The 22436-nt window shown below is 47.8% G+C and overlaps 7 protein-coding genes across 8 annotated transcripts; 5 read left to right on the top strand and 2 right to left on the bottom strand.

The window, feature by feature from the left end:
* Nucleotides 1-21: 21 nt before the first annotated feature.
* Nucleotides 22-2518, top strand: E1B28_012205 (uncharacterized protein). The gene is made up of 8 exons (XM_043157291.1): nucleotides 22-155; nucleotides 211-395; nucleotides 445-550; nucleotides 598-1085; nucleotides 1140-1243; nucleotides 1293-1415; nucleotides 1466-1899; nucleotides 1955-2518. The coding sequence occupies exons 1-8, from the start codon at nucleotides 104-106 to the stop codon at nucleotides 2395-2397; spliced, it is 1935 nt and encodes a 644-aa protein (XP_043004658.1). The 5' UTR covers nucleotides 22-103; the 3' UTR covers nucleotides 2398-2518.
* An 89-nt stretch (nucleotides 2519-2607) lies between these two features.
* On the bottom strand, nucleotides 2608-3292 carry RPS20 (40S ribosomal protein S20). Its single transcript, XM_043157290.1, has 5 exons — nucleotides 3268-3292; nucleotides 3065-3214; nucleotides 2915-3015; nucleotides 2763-2861; nucleotides 2608-2707 (listed from the first exon to the last, which is right to left on the bottom strand). Exons 2-5 carry the CDS (start codon nucleotides 3183-3185, stop codon nucleotides 2654-2656), a joined length of 375 nt encoding a protein of 124 aa, XP_043004657.1. The 5' UTR covers nucleotides 3186-3214; nucleotides 3268-3292; the 3' UTR covers nucleotides 2608-2653.
* Nucleotides 3293-3376: 84 nt separating this feature from the next.
* On the top strand, nucleotides 3377-10292 carry E1B28_012203 (uncharacterized protein). The gene is made up of 19 exons (XM_043157289.1): nucleotides 3377-3847; nucleotides 3896-4066; nucleotides 4117-4220; nucleotides 4271-5032; nucleotides 5085-5889; nucleotides 5945-6153; nucleotides 6206-6372; nucleotides 6424-6529; nucleotides 6586-6803; nucleotides 6859-7018; nucleotides 7072-7305; nucleotides 7361-7575; nucleotides 7634-7931; nucleotides 7990-8292; nucleotides 8344-8472; nucleotides 8524-8760; nucleotides 8813-8974; nucleotides 9025-9084; nucleotides 9137-10292. The coding sequence occupies exons 1-19, from the start codon at nucleotides 3466-3468 to the stop codon at nucleotides 10151-10153; spliced, it is 5739 nt and encodes a 1912-aa protein (XP_043004656.1). The 5' UTR covers nucleotides 3377-3465; the 3' UTR covers nucleotides 10154-10292.
* Nucleotides 10293-10482: 190 nt separating this feature from the next.
* Nucleotides 10483-14680, top strand: E1B28_012202 (uncharacterized protein). Its single transcript, XM_043157288.1, has 14 exons — nucleotides 10483-10671; nucleotides 10725-10900; nucleotides 10952-11056; nucleotides 11112-11234; nucleotides 11287-11410; nucleotides 11465-11635; nucleotides 11696-11846; nucleotides 11895-12098; nucleotides 12150-12677; nucleotides 12738-12836; nucleotides 12889-13035; nucleotides 13087-13188; nucleotides 13238-13663; nucleotides 13711-14680. The coding sequence occupies exons 1-14, from the start codon at nucleotides 10570-10572 to the stop codon at nucleotides 14292-14294; spliced, it is 3042 nt and encodes a 1013-aa protein (XP_043004655.1). The 5' UTR covers nucleotides 10483-10569; the 3' UTR covers nucleotides 14295-14680.
* Nucleotides 14681-14838: 158 nt separating this feature from the next.
* On the top strand, nucleotides 14839-15634 carry E1B28_012201 (uncharacterized protein). Its single transcript, XM_043157287.1, has 4 exons — nucleotides 14839-14895; nucleotides 14941-15234; nucleotides 15296-15353; nucleotides 15410-15634. Exons 1-4 carry the CDS (start codon nucleotides 14893-14895, stop codon nucleotides 15451-15453), a joined length of 399 nt encoding a protein of 132 aa, XP_043004654.1. The 5' UTR covers nucleotides 14839-14892; the 3' UTR covers nucleotides 15454-15634.
* Nucleotides 15635-15877: 243 nt separating this feature from the next.
* On the bottom strand, nucleotides 15878-18073 carry E1B28_012200 (uncharacterized protein). The gene is made up of 12 exons (XM_043157286.1): nucleotides 17986-18073; nucleotides 17898-17924; nucleotides 17797-17836; nucleotides 17674-17741; nucleotides 17280-17619; nucleotides 17093-17223; nucleotides 16769-17032; nucleotides 16641-16715; nucleotides 16488-16584; nucleotides 16406-16420; nucleotides 16192-16348; nucleotides 15878-16135 (listed from the first exon to the last, which is right to left on the bottom strand). Exons 1-12 carry the CDS (start codon nucleotides 18043-18045, stop codon nucleotides 16027-16029), a joined length of 1383 nt encoding a protein of 460 aa, XP_043004653.1. The 5' UTR covers nucleotides 18046-18073; the 3' UTR covers nucleotides 15878-16026.
* Nucleotides 18074-18180: 107 nt separating this feature from the next.
* Nucleotides 18181-21776, top strand: E1B28_012199 (uncharacterized protein). Of its 2 annotated transcripts, XM_043157284.1 has the most exons (23): nucleotides 18181-18393; nucleotides 18458-18515; nucleotides 18579-18956; nucleotides 19016-19075; nucleotides 19128-19160; nucleotides 19215-19330; nucleotides 19385-19445; nucleotides 19505-19543; nucleotides 19606-19718; nucleotides 19774-19795; nucleotides 19846-19880; nucleotides 19936-19966; nucleotides 20020-20084; nucleotides 20138-20175; nucleotides 20227-20271; nucleotides 20321-20662; nucleotides 20712-20801; nucleotides 20861-21089; nucleotides 21144-21228; nucleotides 21281-21291; nucleotides 21343-21461; nucleotides 21526-21705; nucleotides 21758-21776. In XM_043157284.1, exons 3-22 carry the CDS (start codon nucleotides 18706-18708, stop codon nucleotides 21667-21669), a joined length of 1929 nt encoding a protein of 642 aa, XP_043004651.1. In that variant the 5' UTR covers nucleotides 18181-18393; nucleotides 18458-18515; nucleotides 18579-18705; the 3' UTR covers nucleotides 21670-21705; nucleotides 21758-21776. The 2 variants fall into 2 exon arrangements, with proteins under 2 accessions (XP_043004651.1, XP_043004652.1); XM_043157285.1 differs by having other exon boundaries at nucleotides 19016-19160.
* Nucleotides 21777-22436: the final 660 nt, after the last annotated feature.

The following is a 22436-nucleotide window of genomic DNA, read 5'->3' as shown; positions in this document are numbered from 1 at the left end:
ATGCGACGCGTCCAGTCAGCAGCGCGTTTGAGTTAAAAAGGTTTTACGGGTTTGTCACCAACCACCATCACCCTTGCACCCTCGACTCTGGGAAACCCGCAAAATGACCACCCAATTTGACAGAATATATCGTGGGCTCTCCCCAGAAGTGGGCAGTAAGGGATTTGCTTTTGCAAGTAACAGTTTCGATTTCTAACAACAGCAAGCCAGAATTTCGCGTTGCAGCAAGTGGAATGGCCTGGAAAGGGTCTGAGTCGGAAGGAATCACATCTATGGCAGCGGCAGACATTAAGTGGGCCCAATGGATTCGCGTTGCTCGAAACTTTCAATTACGGGTTGGCTTGAAAAGTGGAAACGAGCAAAGGAGAGAAACGTTTGATGGCTTCATGCGAGAGGTGCATTGGGCTTTCAGGGATACTATTCTTCATCTTATTATCATCATAGGATCATGACAAAATTGCCTCCTTACTCAAAAATCATTTTTCCGTCACCCTCGAAACTCGAGAAATTGCCTTCAAGGGCTGGAACTGGGGTGTCACTGACTTCCAAGGTGTGTTGCTAATCTCTGTAAGGTTCCAATCTTACATATTTGAGAAGGTCAAGATTTAGCTTTCACCGTTTCTGACCGGACAGCATTTGAACTGCCCCTACAACATGTTGCAAACTCAAACATTGCAGGAAAAACCGAAGTCTCACTCGATTTCACCTCACATGCTAGTCCGTCTAAAAGAGGAGGGGATGAAATGGTCGAAATTCGGTTCTACGTTCCCGGAACACATTCAAAACTCACAGGTTCAGATGCTGGATCCGACGTCGAAAACGACAATGATGAGGAGGAGGAGATTAGCGCTGCATCGGTGTTCCATGATATGGTCAAAGAAAAAGCCGAAATTGCAAACGTTATGGGCGACATGATCCTCAGCTTTGAGGACTTGTTGGTTTTGACCCCTCGTGGTCGGTACGACGTCATCATGTTCCCAGAGTTTTTGCGATTACGAGGGAAAACATACGATTACAAGATCGAGTATACAAAAATCTCGAGGCTTTTTCTTATACCTAGGGATGATCTCCACGTCTTGTTTATCGTGAGTGTCCTCGCGTATGTTCAGCCATGGTTGATGATGACATTCTGTCCGCAGCTTGGATTGACGAGCCCCATAAGACAAGGTCAGACACCCTATCAGTACCTCATCATGGAGTTCAGGCGAGCAGAGGAGACCACAGCCGAACTTAACATGGATGAGTGAGTATAGATGGACGCCGTTGTCAAACGCTAGCTCATATCATAGCAGAGAAGAAGTCGCCAAGTTTGAAAAGCTGAAAAAGAACTATGATGAGCCCACATTCGAGGTGGTATCGAGTGTCTTCCGCGCTCTTTCGAAGAAGAAGATTATCGGTGCAGGGAGTTTCCAAAGGTATCTGATCGTCAATCGCTCTTTTCCTGCTTTTACTCACTACGGAGTAGTCGTGATGGTCATCCAGGTATCAAGGCTAACCTCAAAGCTGTTCAGGGCGATCTCTTTATGTTGGAAAAATACATATTCTTTGTATCCAAACAACCTTCTCTCATCGAGTTATCGGAGATCGATAAAGTCGTATTCTCTAGAGTGGGCTCTAGTATGGGCGCTACTGCGGCACGGACGTTCGATTTAAAAATTGTGACCAAGGGTGGTGGCGAAGTCACTTTCACGAACATCAACAAGGAGGAGCATGAGCCCACGGAGTCGTACCTGAAAGAGAAGAAGCTTAGGATTAAAAACGAGATGGTGGCAGACGCAGAATTGTTGGCTGCTGCGGTTGGCGAAGAAGAAGATGAAGACATGCAAAGTGACAGCTCGAGTGGTAAACGAACAGCGAAAGTTAACCGCGGCGATGATGACGACGAAAGCGAAGAAGACGGTCGGTATCCCTCAATTTCACTTTCGCGCCAAAACGTAACACTCCTTATCCGCAGACGACTTTAAGGCATCCTCTTCCGACTCTGGCTCCCCAACGGAGACAGACTCTTCGGAGGGTGGGGCAGCTACTGCATCTGATGCCAGTGGCGACATGGAATTTGCTAAGAAGAAAAAGAAGAAAGTCAAGGCGAAGAGCAACGGAAAGGCTGCTGAGGGTTCGAAGAAATCCAAGAAGGCTAACGGTGATAGCGACGCGGATGATGACGTCGAGGAAGAGAAACCCAAGAAAACGGTCAAGAAGAAGAAGGCGGATGATGCGATGGACGTCGACGATAAACCAAGACCTAAACCCAAACCAAGGGTGCAGGTTGCAAAGGATGATGCCATGGACGTGGATAAGGAGGAGCAAGAGAAGCCCAGACCAAAGCCGAAACCCAAGCCTAAGGCGGGCAAGGGCACTACGGAACCTCCGAAGAAGAAGCAAAAAACTGCAGATTGATTTCTTGTGTTTTCTGTACTCTCCGTGTTCTTGTCTTCTCTGTGTACTGTACATCTGCCCACTTTCTTTTTAGCTTGCAATTCAAGCTGTGACAGGCTGTGGCTCGTTATACTCTCAATCGGAGATTGACGCCTTGCTGCCAGTCGGGAGAGTCGACCGATAACCTTTATGGAGGCACCTCTCGCATTTTAAATATTCAGTGTCGTCTAGGGGATGTTCAGAGTATATTGGGAGTGTGTAAGAGTACAAAATTATGTCATGCAGAGATAGTAACCTCGACTTCCACGCCAGGCTCCAAACTGATAGAAGTCTAGTAGAAATAAATGTTCAGTTATGACAAGCACTAATTGGAAAGGAAAACGTACAATCTGCTTAACGATCTCGCTCGGCGAGTGCAAGTCGATGAGACGCTTGTGAACCTTCAACTCGTATCGGTCCCAAGTCTTGGATCCTTCACCACAGGGCTGAGGAATATCTTTAAGAAGGATAAAAGGGGTGAAAGAAACTGGAGACGTACCGTCTTACGAGTGGTGATTTTCAATACCTTCGTGGGGAGGCGAACAGGGCCCTTGACACGGAGCTGCTTCTCCTTTGCACGGTTGATGAAGTCCGTCGAGACTGTTTTCCAAATCAGAACGTTGAAGCATATTAAAACTCCCATACTCACACTTCTCCAAGTTCTTGACGTTGCTACTCGTCAAAGTGATCCTGATTTTGTGGAGTCTAGCGGCGGGCACTGGGGCACCGGTAGCATCATATTCTTTTTCTCCTTTGGCGACGTAACTCATTGTATATTTGCTAATGAGTCAGAAGGTGACTGTAAAAAAGCAAGTTTAGTAGAAAGGCGAACAGGGGCAACTCGAGCCTCACCCAAAGTCCTTGAGGGTAGTGGTTCAAGTTGTGTTGATACTAAAAAATAAAGTTCAAGATCAAACTGATTACTTAATTATTATCACGTGACCCAAGCCTCGTCCGCTTTGACGGTCTTTCATTGTTCTACTTACTACTACTAGTACCCACCCACTCGAGCTCGGTGGTGGCTTCTCACGAGCTCGTCATTAACCCCCCATGGTAGAAACTAGGAGAAGGGGAAAGAGCAAGGACGATGGGGACTCCAATACTGAACTCGAGTATCCACCCTCTTTTGTTGTCCCCATTCCGGAAGACTTTGACCTGGACGCTCTTTCGAACATACTTCCAGACGATATTGATCTACATTCGCCTTCACCTGACGCTATAGTTGGTCTCTACAAGCTCCTCCTCGAACAGTCCTCTTCACTTGACGACATTCAAAGAAATTTGGACGAAGAACGTGCTGAAACGGAGAAGAAGGAGGTCGAATTAGACCAAGCTTTGCAAGATCGCGAAAGGCAAACCAAAGACTCGGAGTCACAATTAGAGTGTGTCCAGGATGAGTTGAGGCAAGTGAAACGAGAACGAGACGAACTTCGTATGTCAATTTCACTTAAACCTCGATGAAAGTACTCAAGTGACGTAGTCTCTTCGCGGAACGAGTTGCAAGCAAAAGTGGCGGCTCTATCAAGTTCTCAGACGTCTTCCTCTTCGGAACTCCACGATTTCAAAAACAGACTCAATGATTCTGATCGTGAAAAACGAGAGTTACTGGGAATCATCAGCCGTCTGAAACAGGAAGAGAGCCAACGTGATGGTGAATAACGTCCTTCCTATACGACGACTTTTTGACTCACGGACGGTCAGACGAAATCAACACCCTTCGCACCAATCTGAGAAATGCGCGTCAAGAACATCAAACGCTCGAGGGCCAGATGCGCGAGATTCGCGCTACCGAGACATCGACTAAGGTGTGCCTTCAGTCTTCCCATCAGTTTACGAGAGTCCGACCAGTAGACAGTTCAAGCTTGATACTCTTAGCCAACAGCTGGAGCTGGCGAAATCCGAGTTCGAACGTGTCAACGGGGAGCTTGTTTCCAAGTCGGAAGAATTTGCTCAATACCGCCGCACGAAACAAGCAGAGCTGGTGACACTGCAAGCAAATCTCGACGCTGTTACTCAAGCCAATAACTCGGCGCAAGCCACATTGAAAGCTCTTCAGTCCTCACATGCCAACCAAACCCATCAATTGACTCAAGCACTCGCCAAGGTGCAGGACCTTACTGGCCAACTTGCTGAACAAGAAGCAACGTACTCCAGTGAGGCCAACTCGTTGAGAAGACTGGTTACAATGCTCGAAGAGAGAGAGAAGCAGGCGCGAGAAATTGTAGAAAGTATTGAACAAGAATGGGCTGGCTTAGGAGAGAAGGCACACTCGAGGGAAGCCGCGTTACAGGCAGATCTTGACAGAGAACAGAAGGCCAGGGAAAGTGCCGAAACCAAGGTCGAAAAACTGGAGAAAGTCCTGGAGAAGATGGGTCGCGGTGAATTGCCTTTACCAGGGCGCGCCGAAACGTCGTCAGGCGCCACGGATGAGACGGGCGTGATGATGGGCTTGAGTCCCACCGTTGCAATGGCCAGTCGAGTCCAAAAGAGTGGTAAGGGATTCACCGAGGTCTACGCAGACTATGTGCGACTTCAGGATGACTACGCCACGAAATGTGCTGAGTATGACCATATGGACCGTACTCTGAGCGAGGTTCTTGCGCAAATCCAAGAGAGAGTACGTGTGGATAGCTTTAACTGTTCTTTGTTAACCTCCGGCATTTCTTTAGGCTCCTATTCTTTCCCAACAGCGTATCGAATACGAGCGAGTGAAATCGGAAAGTTCGCAGCTCGCAACTGAGCTATCCCGAGCCATATCGGATCGCGACTCTCAGGCTCAGCTTGCACAGGAAAATGCTCAAAAAATAGCCAAGTCGGTGAAGGAGAACCAACTTCTCAATCAGCAATTGGAGGATCTCGGTCGTCAAGTTCGCACCCTCCTAAGAGAAATCGCTCGTCGCGATGACCCTAACATGCCGCCCGATGATGAACTGGAGGCAATGCTGCCTCCGGCCGAAGATGTCGACACCGTCATCACCAATCACCTCGTCCTTTTCCGTTCAATAGATAGTCTTCAGGACCAGAACCAAAAACTTCTCAAGATTATTCGGGAGGTTGGTCAAAAGATGGAGAATGAGGAGAGTGATTATCGGCAAGTGATGGAAAGGGAGCAGGCAGAAGCTGTTAGAGAGGCACATGAGGCGATACAAGAGTTTGCGATTAAAATGGAGACACAGAAGAAGAGTGATGCAGCGGTCGTTCAAGCCTATATGAAAGAAAACGAAGCTCTCAAGGCTATTATCAAGAGGAAAGAAGCTGGAATGCCCGCCACTGCTTCCTCAGATGGTCCCTCTGGTGCAACTTCGGAGCTTGCACAGGAGCTAGCCGAGATCCAAAACCAATTCCATGCTTATCGCACGGAAATGGGTGTTGATGTTGGCCGATTGCGGGAAGACGCAGTGGCTGCCCAACGAGAATCGGCTCAACTCCAAGCTGCTCTTGCGAAGGCAAATGCTAAGATTGAGTATCTGTCTGGTGATTCGATATCTCTATATCTCTTCATCCATTTTTCTTACAGCTTTACTTGCAGATCGCAACCGAATGAATCAAGAAGCTTTCTCGTTACACCGGCAAGAGGTTGAGGATCTGAATAAACGGAATGCCCAACTGTACGATCAGTGGACTCGTGTTGATGTTGAGTGTGGGCGTGTCACAGAAGATTTTCGGACCACATCTGCGCGACTTGAACAAATGAGAAACGAGACTTCGAACCTGCGAGCCGAAAAGAAGATTTGGGAGGTATGTGGCCTTATCCATTCGCTGTGATTCGAGATTAACATTGCAAATGCAGAGTGTCCAAACTCGACTCACCGAAGAAAACAAGACACTCTCCATGGAACGGTCTCACCTCTCGGATTTGATGAGCAATGTTCAAAAGATGCATAGTGACTTGGAGCGCTCGGGAGAAAACGATCGTCGGCGGTTGGAAAGTCAAGTGCAACTTCTTGAAGGTCAAACGTAAGCCATTCTGTTTACGGGGAGTACTGGAATGCTGAGCCGCATATCCAGGCAAGACTTAAGAACGCAGCTAAACCAGGAAAGAGACATTGTCCGCCAGGTTACTCTTCAGAAGGATATCGAACTGAAGGAGATGCAGAGCCGTCTAGACAAGATGGTGCGTCATTATTAGCTCTTGGGCGCTTCATATCTTAATAGCCTGTCCCCCATTAGACGCAAGAACTTTCAAGTACACGGGAATCCCTTGCTAGAGTGGAAACCAACAAAGCGCATTTAGATGAACGCATTGGTGAAATCACGAAGGAGCTTCATGGCAAAACAGAGAAGCTTGCCGTCTACGAGCGCCCGTCTGGTGCCATCCCCAATATGACAGTAATTGATCAGAATATGTCCAGGGAACAACAGTTGGAAGCTGAAGTTGCTGAACTCCGGTACGATTCTCTCGCCACTCGGTATAGGTTTGCGTGGATTCTTATATTTAACCAGATCAAGACTAAAAGTGACCGAGATGGATTTGTCAACGGCGCGGGGCCATGTTGATCAATTTAAAGAGATTAGCCAAGCCAACGAGACCGCATTGGAAGGTCTCAACGCCACGTTCGACGAATACAAGACATCGACGGAGGCACAGATCGCAAAACATGAGGTGAATTTTCACCAGTAATTTAATTGTTTCTCATGCACTGAATATTTGCACAGTCCGAGTATAAAGCTTCGGAGCAAAGGCTCAAAGACGCTCAAGAGGAGTTGTCCCAGCTCAATGGAAAACATGGCGAACTACAGAAACAACTGGAATCCGAGCGTGCCACCTGGGTTAACGACAAGAAGACTCTTGAAGATACTATCGTTGACCTTAGCACCTCTGAAAAGATGACTGAGAACGATCGCATATCGCGAGAAAACGAAGTCAAGATGCAAGAAGAGCGAACAAAAGTGTGTCTTTACCGTGTGAATACCTCAGTTGTCTCATCTTCTTTCGCTGAAACAGGCTGCGGAGGAAAAATACTCTAACGAAGTCATCGCTCATGCCGAGTCCATCAAGGCGCTTGATCAGCTCAGGAAACAATTCAGTAACATACAGGCCACCGTGCGAGAACACCAGACCGCTGCCGAAACTGCCACGGCGAAACTTGTAGCATCTGAGGCCAGTTGGCAGTCTCAAAGACAAGCACTCGATCAAGAGATAGCAGGACTGAATACGCGGTACGTCTTATTAATTCCACGTGGGATTACGGACTTAATCAAAACGGGTTCTGAACAGTCACCGCGAAATAACAGAACAGAACAAGATCCTCCATCAACACCTTGAATCTGTTAGTTCTCAAGCTGCTCGTATTCGACAAGCCGCAGATACAGAGTTCACAACGGATGGAGAGAACCAGTCTGCTGATTCCGATGCTAAACTTTCGGAGTTACGTTCAGTCGTTGGGTACTTGCGTAAACAAAAGGAAATTGTCGACCTCCAACTCGAACTTAGCAAGCAAGAGAATACCCGTCTCAAGGCGCAGGTAGATCATCTAACACAGGCGTTGAACGAGGCCAGACAGACTCTCTCTGAGGTTTGTTTTTAGCACTCGCCTTGCGCCCCCTTAGACTGATCTTTTCCCTTTCATGAAGGAACGGGAGCGTGCGGTCGAAGCCGCGGCATCAGCTGTTCAACACAATGAACTCGTTGAACGAATCAATCAACTCAATATCTTGAGAGAAAGCAATGCCATGCTGCGTGCCGATTGCGAGGCTCAGACCAAACATGCCAAAGAACTAGAGTCCAAACTCGAACTCATATCACGTAAACTCGGACCACTCGAGGAGGCCAACAAGGTCGCAAAGGCAGAGCTAGAGGCACGGGATGCTCGGGTTAAACGTTTAGAAGAGGAAAATCGCCGATGGCAGGAACGTAACCAACAGCTGCTCAGCAAGGTAGTTCCCCCCGTCTTTCCTTCTTTAACTGGTGCTGAAAGATGACATTAGTATGACCGGACCGATCCGGCCGAGCTACAAGCCCTTAAGGACGAGATTCAGTTACTACAAACACAAAAATCTGGCTTAGAATCAAGTCTTCAACAGCGGCAGCAAGATTTTGATACTCAGAAGCAGAGGGTAAGGTGAACGCTAATCCGGTATTCTAACCTGGCTTACTGATCTACTTAGATGGAGTTGCTTGAGAAGAATCTCCAGTCTTTTAAAGAGAAATACAGCCAGAACATGAACAGTTTCAAGGAACGAGTGGGCGACCTGAATAATCAGAAGTCAGCATTATCAAACCAGAACAAAGAGCTGGAATCCAAGGTCGCCACACTCCAAAAGGAAGTTGAAATCCTGCAAGGTGCTGCCCAGCAGGCTCAACAAATGCCGCCGCTTGGAAGTGAAGCCGATCAGGCTGTCTTGGTACGTTTCGCTGACCCTGCTAACTTAATCATAGCGACTTACCTTGATGTAGAATTCTTTACGAGAAGAGCGTGATCGCCTTCTAGCCGAAAAAGCGTCGTGGACCAATACTGCTCTCTCTTCTGCCGGAGGTACTGAAGAGGCTCGACAAACCTGGGAGAACGAAAAGGCTGAGATTCTCAAGAGCAGAGATGAGGCTCAAGCCGCCTTGAAGGTATAGTTCCTCGTATGTCGCTGACCATAAACTCAATATTTGTTGATTAGGACGCAACCGAGAAAGTTGAAAAGGCGAACGCAGTTGTTCGACAGCATAAAGCTGCCTTCGTAAGATCACTTTACTTGATTGATGCATGGAACCTTCTAAACATCTTTCCAGGATCGAGCCAGGACGGTTTGGGCGAATGAGAAGGACAAGATCCTTGGTGCCCAAGAGGAAGCGATACGGACCGCCGTTGACAAGTCAAGGGCGGGTATTCAATCACAACCATCAGGATCTTCTGCTGGATCGGTGGACCTCGTGAAGAAACATCAGGCTGAACTGGAAGTGCTCGAGAAACAGCTTGCTGCTAAGTATCAAGAGGATCTAAAAGCAGCACTTTCCGCCTCGCAGAAACAGTCTTCTTCCGCCTCAGAAGCTGCACCTGATATTCAGGCTGCTATCGATGCCGCCATTAAGGAACACGACAAATCTCGTGAGAAGGACATTGAAGCTGCCGTTGAACGGGGAAGGATGGAAATCAATTCCAAACTGCGGGTCAAGGAGGGCCAACTTAATCGATCGCAGCTGAGGCTGCGAGCCTTCGAGGCACAGGTTGAGCAATGGAAGAAAGATGGTACTATTCCAAATGATACTGTGATTCAGCCTCCCGCTGCTACTGCCGTCCCTAATATTGCATCCGCAAAACCCGCCGGACCTCCGCCCGCTTCTTCGTCTGTTGCAGTAAAGCCTGCAAACAGTGCGGGGCCGTCTCAACGACCACTGCCAGCGAGATCTGCACCTGCCTCCACACCTTCTCTCCCGCAGAAACCAGGCGAAGCCTCCACTAGAACTGCAACTACCGTACAAACCGTGCAAGCGACAACACAACCCGCGCTTGCCGCCGCGGGCACTTCCTCAGGAGTCGGTCGAGGGAGAGGCGCACCGATGCCCCGCGCTGCTGCTCCGGGTGTCGCTGCAAGAACCATTGGTACACGAGGCGGGACTCCTGCAAAACGAGGAGCAGCACCTCCAGTTGCTCCAACTGGTGGTGGTGTCTCGATCCATGGGGCGGCGAAACGACCCGCGCCAGATTCTCCAGCAGACGACTCTTTGGCCAAGCGTATCAAGCCAGCACCAGCTGCAGGTGGTCCGGTTCAATTGAAAAGGCCACCTCCTCCAGGACCGGCACCATGAGGAATCTAATTATTTCTGTTTCTGTTCTAGTTTCCCTATATCTGTCACTTGTATCACTACATCACATTGTTTGTAATCGTAAATTCATCTCGGGATAATACCAGACTCTCCGAAGGGGAGGAGAATGGCAACGCACCGGTGTTTTTCAGTATTCTCGGTTAATTGTGACTTTCCTTTGGCCTTGATATTGACAGAACGCTTGTTTACAAGCCTTTATTTTAGTGGGAAAGTTGACCTTCAAATTAGTAACTGTTAGTAATAGTCATGGGGTCGCGTTTTGAAAGCGCGTTGTTTCGTCTTGTTGTGCCTTGGTTCATTACACCTCGTGCATCGAAACGCCAGGTCTCTGGGCGACTCCCACTTCCTCCCATTGTCCCAGCGACCCCCATTGTTCCCCTTTGTAATTTTACCTCCACATGTCAACCATGGATCACGGCAGCTCTCATGAGAAGTCCAATGATGTCTTCTCCTTCGGCGACGACGAGGAACTAACACGCAGATTACGCTTTATCAAAGAAGTAAGTCCATCGCTTGCTCTCCGAGTTACTCTACCTAAAAAGCTTTCTTATAGGTTGGCTTCGGAAACTGGGGCAGCGTCTGGAAATGCGAACCCAGATCTACCGAGATGCTCTCGACCGGTGACAGCTTTGATCAATCTCTCAAAAGCAGCTTTGCCGTCAAGCTGGTTCATCGTCGAGGGGGAAAACCTGAGGAAGTTAAGACGAGTGCTGCACGCGTCAAATCATTGTACGTCTTAATAGGACTTGTTTAGAATCACCCGAGCTCATAATATCTCAGATGGAACGAAATGAGGATCGTTCGACAGTTCAAGTTAGACCCCCACCCTTCGATCATCCCCTTCTATTCCTTTCTTCTCACTCCTTCCTATGCTCTCGTCACAATGTGAGTTTACACTCACCCAGTCTTTTCTCAAAAAGTCAATACCGAGTTCCTGCAGGGCATACTACCCAGACCTCATCACAGTACAAGTGGCCGAAACGTACGCTCGAAGATGGTTCCGATTCCTGCTTTCTGCCGTAGAATACCTTCACAAGCGTGGCGTTGTTCACAATGACATTAAGTACGTGTTTTATAAGTCTTGAACCTCCCTGGAGTTGACGACATCCTTCCAGACCTGCGAACATCCTGATGTCTCCGAAAGGTGTCCCAGTCCTGTGTGATTTTGGCTTTGCGGAGTCGTATGACCTAGAGTCATCTACTGCATTTCACAGTCGCTGCTCCTACGGCACACCAGAGGTTGGCTTTTTTTGTTTCACCTGTCAGGGACAGATCGTAACTTTTCTTTTCCAGTATCTTTCTCCGGAACGTGCTCGTGGCATCCCTCACGACACTCGCAAGTCGGATATGTGGTCACTGGGAGTTACATTTTTTGAGGTTCTTGTTGGACGAACTCCCTTCGAAGAATCTGATACAGATAATTGCTTAACCCACGAAGACCTAGAGAAGTACTGGTCACGCACCGTAAGTCCAAGATGTATTATGTATATTTCACGTCTGCTCTCTTAGTGATGTCTTTTCTAGTTAAGGGGAAAGTGGATTGGCAGTTGGAAGATGTCAAAAGGAGTAGAGAAGCTTTTGCGACGCATGTTGGCTCCAAATGCCGACCTGCGTTGTACTGCTACAGAAGCGATGAAGGATTCTTACTGGATGACCGATGTTCAATCTTCCCACCGTACGCGACATCCTTCTCAATGCAACCATTTCTTCTGACTCCCTTCAGGTAAATCTTCCAGCTATGGCTCCTCAATTGTGTTTGAGAAGGACATTACCAAGTTGATGGATATTTCGACACCGTGGACCTCCCCGAGTAATGGAGATGGTGACAAGTCTCGGATTGTGTCTCGGATTGTGTCTCCGGACTCCAGCGCGCGAACCAAAACGGTGAACAAGTCCAAATCACAACCTAAAGTGAACGCGACGAAGGGTAAAGTTACTTTATTGCTGCACAAGAACGACGCATTGACATACATATCAGCGCCCATTCGGAAACGTGCCGGTCCCAAGCCAGTCGACCTGTCTCCCATCAAAGGATCACCTCCTACTTCCCCGAATGCTGTCACCATTAAGAACGTTCTGTCGGATGGAAACCCTCGGAGACGTCAACCTTTCGGCGTAGTCAGCCCAAGTCAAAACAACATTCCAGCACTCAAAATGGTGAACAAGCCATCTGGCGTTCAATTGACAGAGAAGAACAGAGTAGGAATGCTCGCCGAACTAGCGGGTCCTTCAAAGAAAGGCAAAGGGAAGGAGAATCATGTTACGCAGAGGGTTCAAGATTGGGAACGTGAGAGGCAAAGGCTAAGAGAACTATCGCGCCTTGAGGAGCTAGAGAGAGATGTGGCAACTGGGGATCAAGAACCCTCCGAAGGTCAAGTGAGGGAGGATGATCGGAAGAAGTCCGTTATGGACGAAAAGGAGCAGGATCATAGGGAACCCTCCCATCCTGATTTTTCATCTTTATCTCTACCGCAGATTCCCGTGACAAGCCCGATGCGCGTTCCATGTACGATAATTCATCTTGAAGTCTCCCCTTAACCTTCTGACAAGACCACACTTGCTGCAGCGGTACATGTCACGACAAACGATCCCGAATCAGTGATGCAAACTAGTATCGAAAGAAGGCGTTCAGGCTTTTTCACGCATAGAATCAGAGCCTCTATCGGTAAGCTCCTCTTTCCAATGTCGTGTTTGTGTGATTGACTTGCTCTTTTTAGACAGGACTATGCAGAAATACAAGTCATCCACCTTAGGGAGAAATAACTCACTTCGCGATCTTACTACTGACAGGCAAGAGGAACTGGAATCAAGAGTCAGTCACAGCGAGAGGGAGTCCTGGGAAGATGAGGCTCTCGTTCGGGAAGGTGACCACCACTATTTCTGCCTGTATCTCTCCGCTTAGTACGAACATCCAGCCAAATCTTCATTACCAGTCGTTAGACGAGCGATCCATAACGAACGCGTTGGCGCTGACAATCAGGTTGACCGCCTCCACCTATGGATGAGAAACGTAGAGCGTAAGTGATGATTGCACTGAAATTTACTCAGCACTGACCGCGAAGGCAGGCGTCGTTGAAGATGCCCGACAATCCTTTACGAATGGTCAAGCTGCAACCCTGCCGCCACTCCCTCTGCCTCCTGCTTCTCGCCCTCACAGTAACCGCACATCCCGCCTCCCTAGGCGAGTGTTGGCGGCCAGCGAGATATTTTCCGATCAGTCTCTGCCTGATTCAAGCGCCATTGACCAGACTATGTCATTCTATATCACGTCTGCAAAACCTACCGAACCTACGGCCATTCCTCCTGAGCCTCATGTTACACCCTCTCGCCCCCGCCGAGCAACGGTATCGATCTCTTCACCTGCACACGTCACTTCCCCATTCGAATTGAACGAATCTCCGTCTAAGAGGAAAGAAAAGAGCAGGTCTTATGGAAATCTTCTGCAGTGTCATATTACACCTCCTTCCGAATTAGCGGCCGCCCTCAATCAAGGTGCTTTCTTTCTCAAGTGGCGTTTACTGATACTGACCATATATCAGAACCTGATCCACCATCGTCTCCTCGACTGTCTACAGCCGTGGACAGAAGTATATTTATTTTGCCCCCGGTTAAGAGCCGGGATGATGTTGACCATCTCAATACGCCTCCACCATTCAGCAAGTCATTTGATGAGCTGACGTCCTCCCCGCTGATTGTCGAGCCTTATCCGCCGCGAGAGTCGTATACACCAGATCGTCCGGTTCCCGATTCTCCCGCCCAGCGCAAGCTTGAAGGAGTGTATGATCGGTTCTTAATGGCCACATCTGGTGTCAAACGGGTCGGAAAAGGATATCAATCAGATATACGTGGACCTGTACACAGCACCGTGCAACCTCCGGAGAACGTTCCTGCGAGACATCGAGTGTTCTATTCTACCCGCAGACAGATGCCTCCTCCGGTATCCAGCGATCAAATGCATATTGTGGTGGATGAACTCGGCGTCATGTCCTCTACGCCTGTAACAGGAGCAGAGCACGAAATCTTCGGAGATCAGAGCAATACAACAGTTGCCATTGTTCGCCGTGCGTTCAAGGCTATGGTTCCGGGGAAGACCCTCAACAGGCGGCTCTCCCGCCTCAGCTAATGTTTTTACATTTCACCTTGTTGCATTTTCCCTTTTCACTATTTTCATTTTGCTGCTCTATTTCTTCCTCCATTGCCTTCTCGTTTTGCTTTGCCATCATCTCTTCTACCCACACTCGTTCATCGTCCATCATCTTTCAATCATCTTCTCATACGCATATTTGCCGTATATACCTCTGCTCTTATCCATGTCTTGTTTGCTTATCGTTTTTGCTATCGATTTTTTTTTCCATATCCATGACTGAAACGTTTTTTTTGGCATTATCATCCACTTATTTTATTTCTCATGGTTATTACGACTGCTTGACGCTCTGTTCAGTGAATGGCTTACTTATGCGTAGTTGATTATTCTCATTGATGTCCAATTCACGTTGAATTCATGCCTTTTCAACTCTTCACAATGTTAAGATTCATGCATGATTTATGCAAAGATTTGAAGAGTACGTTAAATCAACACTAAACTTTATCCAACTGTTATGTAGCGTAAATCTAGACAACCTCTTGAGAACGGCTTCTCATTCAAGCGCCGTGATTACGTAATTCGTCTGCATTGCGAAACCTTTACACTCAACTACAACCTTCTGCTAGGCGCTTTCGATATGGTTGGTCAAATCCTTCTCCCCGAGTATCATGCTCATTTGAACTAGTCTTTATCCGCGCAGTCCGCGCCATCTCATACTTTTACCTCCCAATCCAATGCATCAACAAGCCATTCCGTTGGAATGTCGCCAGAACTCGAGCAAACTTTGTCACTGTTATCATCACATCGGTCTGTCCTGGGATATATGCTACTGTCGAGAGGTCACCCCGTCAGCATAATACGGCATTCTGGTGTGGTTTTTGAGGGGGAGAAAGGCAAAAAATATGCTGGGGTCATCGGGAAAATAGTTGAAACCGTTCAAAGCGGTTTAGACGAGATCAGTGGTAATGAAAATGACAGTGTATGTTCGATATCATCTCTCTCCGCCTTACTTCTACCCTGAACTCTTTGCTTTACTTTAGGACGACGTCAAGTTCATGCGCATTCGAACGAAGCGTCATGAAATCATGATATCTCCAGGTAGATCAGTGTATTCTTTCATATATAATCAAACATAGCTGACGCTGGTGGCGCAGATGGGCGATATCTGCTAGCGGTTCTCCATGATCCGTCGACGTGAATCTCCTTCCAGTCGAGCATATCTTCGCCTCTTATATCTACTACTAGTCCTTTTGGATGTTTGATGTACCTTTATCCCCGTCGCATTTGGATACCTTACTTCTGATGTATTTCGACCTGTATCTCTAGTGGGCTATGTCATGGTTCGAAGCCTTGGCTCAACTTCACGCTGCCACCAAAACCTCAAAATAAGTGGGATATTATATATCATATATCACGGCCACAGGAAGCTTGAGAATTTCGGATTCACCATTTCTCACTGTCGATGAACTTGCAAGTGAAACGGAATAATCTATGGGTAAAATAGGCTGCATGAGCCGTTGTAATGGCGAACAAAGTAGTGTGCTTTGACAGTCAGGCCACGAATCTTATAGCAGATAGAAATCAATTGCCGAAATTGAACAACCCTTCAAACAGTTTGAATAGCTGGACTTGTTTGCGCCGAGGCGTCGAGTTCAGCCGTTTGAATTCTTCGTGTCGTTGTCGATCACGTACTATTAGCAAATCAAAAATACAGTGCGTTCCAGTAAAAACAAGGGATAGATACTCGTACATAACTTGCGCAGGTGGCAGCTCAAAGCTTAGCGTGCTGCAAGACATACTTGGACGCCTGCTTCGACTTTACCTTATCCACGTCTGACATTGTGACCCTTCGACATTCATGTGCATGATTGTAACCAACACTGATGGCACGAGAATTGAGTTGTAAACTTTGAGTCAGAAGCGAGAAGAAACATACCGATCTCTGCCATCTGGACCATCAGACTTGAAAAATTCAGGCCTCCGGAGTAACGAAACTACAACAGCACCACCCAACCCTACGTTGTGTACCAACCCGTATTTACCTCGTGAATCGCGAGTATCGAAGAGACCAGGAGCTTGCATCGGTCCCGCCCCTGAAAAAAGGAACGGCATAAGTATTCCGGGAGATATTGTACACATCCGGTTCTCACAGTTTCGGAGTTGCACTACAATAGGAGAGCGAAAGATAATCTTTAGCCACGAAACATTTCGGCTAAGGAACGCTGCACGTACTCATGATGTAGAAGTGCATCCCCAATCCAGTTGCGCCGAGTGGATGGCCCTTAGCTTCGAGACCACCGCTAGGATTGATGACATACTTGCCTCCGTACTGAAAAAAACCGAGTTATCACTTTCACCATCAGAGATGCAGATAAATTGACTAACAGTGTTGTCACCCTGATCTACCAATTTTGGTGCGTCTTCCAACTTGCAAAGACCGAGCGCGGGATACATAATCAACTACTCGATAAAGGTTTAGAGAACGGGATATTTGGTAGCCGATGGCCACACACCTCATTGGCCGCGAAACAATCATGCAATTCCACGACACCGACTTGGTCCCTTCCTTCTCCAGGTCCAAAACCAGCGTCTTTGAAAACCTTGTCTGCACAATTCTTTGACATGGAGTATCCGACGACTTCCATGGCACTGTCCGCCTCGAAAGTGAGAGGAGAATCAGTCGTGAGGGCTTGTGCAACAATTTCAATGGCTTGGTTTTCGAGCTTGTGCTTGTGAACAAAATCTTCGGATGCAACAATGCAACATGCAGCACCATCCTGAGAAAAGGATCAGATTTAGCTCTCTCGCTACTTCAGGTCGAGGGAGCCGCCTCTCACTGAGGTTGGACTGCACATGAATTTGGTCAGTTCGTTGGTGATTTTTGGTGCCTTCAAGACTTGTTCGACGCTCCATCCATCCCGGAATTGAGAATAAGGGTTGTTGACTGAATGCTTGTGGTTTTTAGATGCTGTCATCGTCCTTCACTTAGTAACCGTTCTGATTTCGCAAAGGCGTATGACGAACCAATTTTAGCAAGATGTTCAACTCCACCACCATATTTCAGAAAGTATTCTCTCGCACCGTTCGCAAACTGCCTAGGAGCAGATGGTCCATGGTTTTCACCGATCCGTTGCTCAACCTCAGATGTTCGAATCCCTAAAAGCATCGTTGGAGGTTTACGGTCGGGGAAATTGCTTGACAGAGAGCCAGGTTTCATTTGTTCGAAGCCCAGAGCGAGAGCACATTCTGCCGCGCCGTACTTGACCGCATTATTGGCTTGGAAGAGAGCGGTGGAGCCCGTGGAACAATTGTTGTTCACGTTTGTGATGGGTATTCCGGTGAGACCAAGGTTGTAAAGGGCACGCTTCGAGGTTTATGTGAGATTTCGAGCAGTAGAACGACAATCTGGATGGCGTACCTGTCCACACGTAGAGTCACCATAAACGTATCCAACCACAGCCTGTTCCACCAAGTCGTAGGTGATACCTGGGAAATGTATGAGATAAAGAACCCTCCAGTGTGCAAACACGACAACACGTACCGGCATCTAGCAGGGCCTTAGTTGCAGCTTCCAAACCCATCTATATAGTTCACATCTCGTATTATGATCTCAGCTGAGGAGATTATGGTCTCCGAACTCACATCGTCGGTGGTCCTCGTCGCCCTTGGCTAAATAAAGATTACCCGCACGTTAGATTCATCCTTTAACCAAACCAACATGAAGGCATACCTTGATAAAGGCCGTGCAACCTCCACCGATGAGGAAACTTCTTCTTCCTTTGTTTGACATAGTGGCTCCTGGAGGGTGGGCGTGAACGTATTACTGAGCTGCAGACCCAGCTTATCTGAAGAACCGGTTATGCTCGGCTTTCCCCATGATCAGGGGGTCCGGGTACGTAAGTTACCGGTTCTCAGCTCTCACCACTTGGCGGGCCCGACGCTCCAGTCACAAGCTCTGACCGTGGATTTTCGCATCCTGTCAAGAAAGGAATATTGCACAGAGCAGCAACCAGTCAACTTCCATCTTGCCCTGATGACTCGCACTGACATCTTGAACGCTGCCTGCAGGGGTTTTACAGGAACCAAGTCTTCAACCTATCTGGAAGCAGGATAATTGGCTTGTAGTATCGACAATTCGGTCAGTGGAGGCGCTTTTCATGTATGATGACGAGATGAGTGTGCTTATTCGCGATGCTTCTCAGCTAACCCTGAAAATTCATTGAATATTGATATTCAATCACTGTCAGGCCTAATACATATGTGTAGTACAGCATTCCTTACCATCACGATCTTCCCGTCTACTCTACTCATGGTGCTTGACAGGACTTATTTTACATTAGATTTAAAACCGAGTTCAATGCGCGAGAGGAAAGTTATACAGCTTCTCCCATTCCTTAGCCTACCACACATTCCTTTACAACCCAACTTCTACCATCCTTGAAAACCTTCAATGATCCTATCTCTTTTTTCTTTCGGGACTATACTTAGCTGCGTTTATTCTGTAAATGCTCTAGGGACGTCTTGCTCGGCCCCTTTAGGTCCTGGTCTCGCTGCTCCCGGAGAACCATTTTGGTTGGAGACCATCAAGGATCAAGGAGTCTCCGTGTATCATCCCAATGCGAGTGACTACCCCGTTTTTCGCAACGTCAAAGATTACGGTGCGAAAGGCGACGGCATAACAGATGATACCGACGCGATTAAGTATGCCTGCCATGGTCCCTGCGAGGTTACCGTTCTCCCTCACTCATCAACTTCAACAGCAACGCTATTTCGTTTGGAGGGCGATGCGCAGGCGGAGCTCAAATATGTAACTCCTCAACGTGAAGTCCTGATAAAGCGCATCTACGACAATCTATTGACAAATTTTCGCAGAGTATCTCCGGCACTTGTATACTTTCCAAAAGGGTGCGTCCTCGTTTTCTTCGCGTTCGACACGCCCGTCTCATTACATACGGGTAGAAATTATGTTGTCTCGACCCCCTTGAATACATACTACTATACCCAACTTGTTGGAGATGCAAGGCAGCTGCCTACCTTAGTTGCATCCGAAAACTTCACCGGACTCGCTGTCATAGGTGAGCGACATCGAGCTTTTTTTACCCTGTGCTTACGATATCTACGTTTGGTAGATGCTGACCCTTATATTCCTGGAGGGAATGGCGCGCAGTGGTTCGTCAATCAAAACAACTTGTGAGTATCTATGCGAGCAATACAGAGTTTATTGGATCTTGAACCTCCGACGACTTTAGCTTTCGTTCCGTGCGAAACTTCGAAATAGACCTCAGACAGTAAGAATCCGTACTTTCATTTTTCAACTCAGGGCACGTACTGAATCTGTTTTGGCCCCCAGAGTACCCGCTACAAACGAGGCGGGCACTGGGATTCATTGGCAGGTATCCCAGGCCACGAGTCTAACAAATATTGTCTTCCATATGTCTACGGCCAATGATACAGCTCATCGAGGTGCGTTTAGAAGGATTGACTGTTATACTTGAAGCGCTTACTCCTGGATCAACAGGGATCTGGATGGAAAACGGCAGGTAGGAAGCGCGCTCCGGCGTAAGAAAGTGGTTGCTAACGAACGCTGCAGTGGAGGCTATATGGGAGATCTGGTCTTCAACGGAGGTCTTTTAAATTCCATCATCTCCCCGCCTTAACCTATATTCAATGGGTTTCACAGGAAAGTTCGGAATACATGGCGGCAATCAACAGTGAGGTGGAGTTTCGTATGGGGTGGCGGTGCGTACTGACAACTATATGGTAGATTCACTGTACGAAACACGACATTCAACAATGTCCAGGCTGGTGTTTCGGCTTTGTGGAACTGGGGTAAGTATTGTCAGTAGCATTGTTACCTCCATTTTGTCTTTAATCTGGCTTAGGATGGACCTTCCAACGCGTCACCATGAACAATTGCCAAGTGCGTATTTCGCTTCTATATATATGATTGATCACTTATATGGAAAGCTAGATCGGATTCAGTATCTTGACTGGCGGTACAACGGCAGAAACGCAGGTCCGTATACGCCCTTTTCCATATTCAGTAACATTAATCCTTTTGTTAGTCCGTCGGCGCAGAAGCAATCATTGACGCTACGGTCATCAACACTCCCATCTTCATCCAGACTTCAAAACCCAGCAACGGCTCCCTTTCAGGGTCCCTTGTTCTCAATAACATCAAGCTCGATAACGTCCCAACGGCGGTGGGAGTGTTGAACGGCTCGGTGGTATTACCGGGAGGCACGACTACTATAGAGTCTTGGGGTCAAGGCAACGTCTACTCTGGCGCCGACGGCACACCTAGATTCGTTCAAGGGCCCATACCTGCTCCTGACAAGCCTTCCGTTCTTCTCGACGACTCGGGACATATTTTCGGTAAAACTCGTCCTCAATACGAGTCCTACGCCGTCGGTGTCTCTCAGCTGTTCCCTGTGTTTTAACTGAAGTCGTCCTTAGCTTTCTCAAATTATAAGTGTCAAGGACCACGGGGCTATGGGAGATGGAAGAACGGATGACACCGCCGCTTTACAAGCCATATTCGACGAGGTATATTGAACCCAGGATCCGCCTTTGTTATCAGTTATACTTACCAGTCTTCATTCTAGTTTGCCGGATGCAAGATCTTCTTTTTTGACGCTGGAACTTACATTGTCAAGTCTACTCTAACCATACCGGCGGATAGTCGCATCGTCGGAGAAGCATGGACCACTATCGCTGGTCGGGGCCTCAAATTCCAAGACATAGACAATCCACAGCCTGTTATTCGAGTAGGGGAGCCAGATTGTCAAGGTATCGTGGAGATTTCGGATATGATATTCACAGCTATTGGACCAGGTACCAAAGTTCGCCATTGAAGACGTTCGAGCATTGAACTTCTCTTTCATGTAGCTCCTGGAGCCATCATTATGGAATGGAACGTTGCTCAACCGTCAGGAGTCAACGGTGGTACGGGCATGTGGGACTCCCACGTCAAGTAAGTCATACATAGCTGATCTGTCCGGCTCGATTTGAACGTAGATGTACAGAATTGGAGGATGTAAGTCGACCTTTCTGAACAATAGCTTGCCCCTCTAACTGTGGTGTCAAGCGGACGGAACAAACCTTCAGCTCAATTGTCCAACACGCGGTGCAGGAGCCTTCATTGATAACTGCTTCGGAGCATTCCTTGGATTACATCTGAAACCTTCCTCTACTCCCTATCTCGAGGTCAGAGCTAGATCAGTCTAGTCTGAGCCCTGGGCTCTACTAACGTATGCGAATTGTCAATCAGGGGACTTGGGTTTGGGTCGCAGACCACAATCTTGACGGTGATGGCTCGACGCAAATTTCAATCTATGGGGGACGCGGAATTCTGTCGGAATCCCAGGGGCCGGCATGGATGATTGGAACTGGTGCGTCCTCTTCGTACTGGTGAAATGTTGACCGGCAATTGATGAAACTGGTGCAGGATGTAAGTTTTGTGTGATTGTCGTGTTCGCTGTTTCTCATTCCCCTCCCTGCAGCTGAGCATTTCACGCTGTATCAATATCAGCTTCACAATGCCAATAACCACTACATGGGTTTGATTCAGACTGAAACGGTAATTATCAAGCGGCCAGTACTGAGTTGGACGTCGAACTAATGAGAACATCATAGCCCTATTACCAACCACAGCCTGCTGTTCCCGAACCGTTTGTGGTAAACAGTGATTACAATGATCCTGACAATTTCGACGGTGGTGCATGGGCCCTTAGGGTGGTCAAATCGAATAACATCATGGTATTTGGTGAGCTCGCAATTTCCTGCCCATCGACAGGTTATAACGTATCTCGTTAGGGGCGGGTCTTTACAGTTTTTATCGAGTACGTGTTCATGAAACTACTGGTGGGGCTAAAATTGATTCGCTTTCGTAGGATTACGAACAAACCTGCCTTGAAACTGTGTCTTGTCAGGCCCAGATCGCAACCGTGGATGAAGATTCCGAGGCAGTTCACATCTACAGTTTGTCCACTGTCGGGACGCAATTCCAGATCAGTCTAAACGAACAGGGAGTTGTCAATCAGAGCAACAACCCCAACGGATTTGCACAGACTGTTACATACTGGAGTAACAGGCCTTTTGAAGAGGAGAACTAGCCATGCGTCCGCCAAAGGATAGTGGAGTAGCACATACATGTAGCAGCCCCTGGTTCCCTATGAATTC

Source organism: Marasmius oreades, chromosome 8 (assembly GCF_018924745.1).
Source record: "Marasmius oreades isolate 03SP1 chromosome 8, whole genome shotgun sequence".
NCBI classification, from domain to species: domain Eukaryota; kingdom Fungi; phylum Basidiomycota; class Agaricomycetes; order Agaricales; family Marasmiaceae; genus Marasmius; species Marasmius oreades.
Note: the sequence above shows the minus strand (reverse complement) of the source record. Positions and strands in the feature narration are given on the sequence as shown.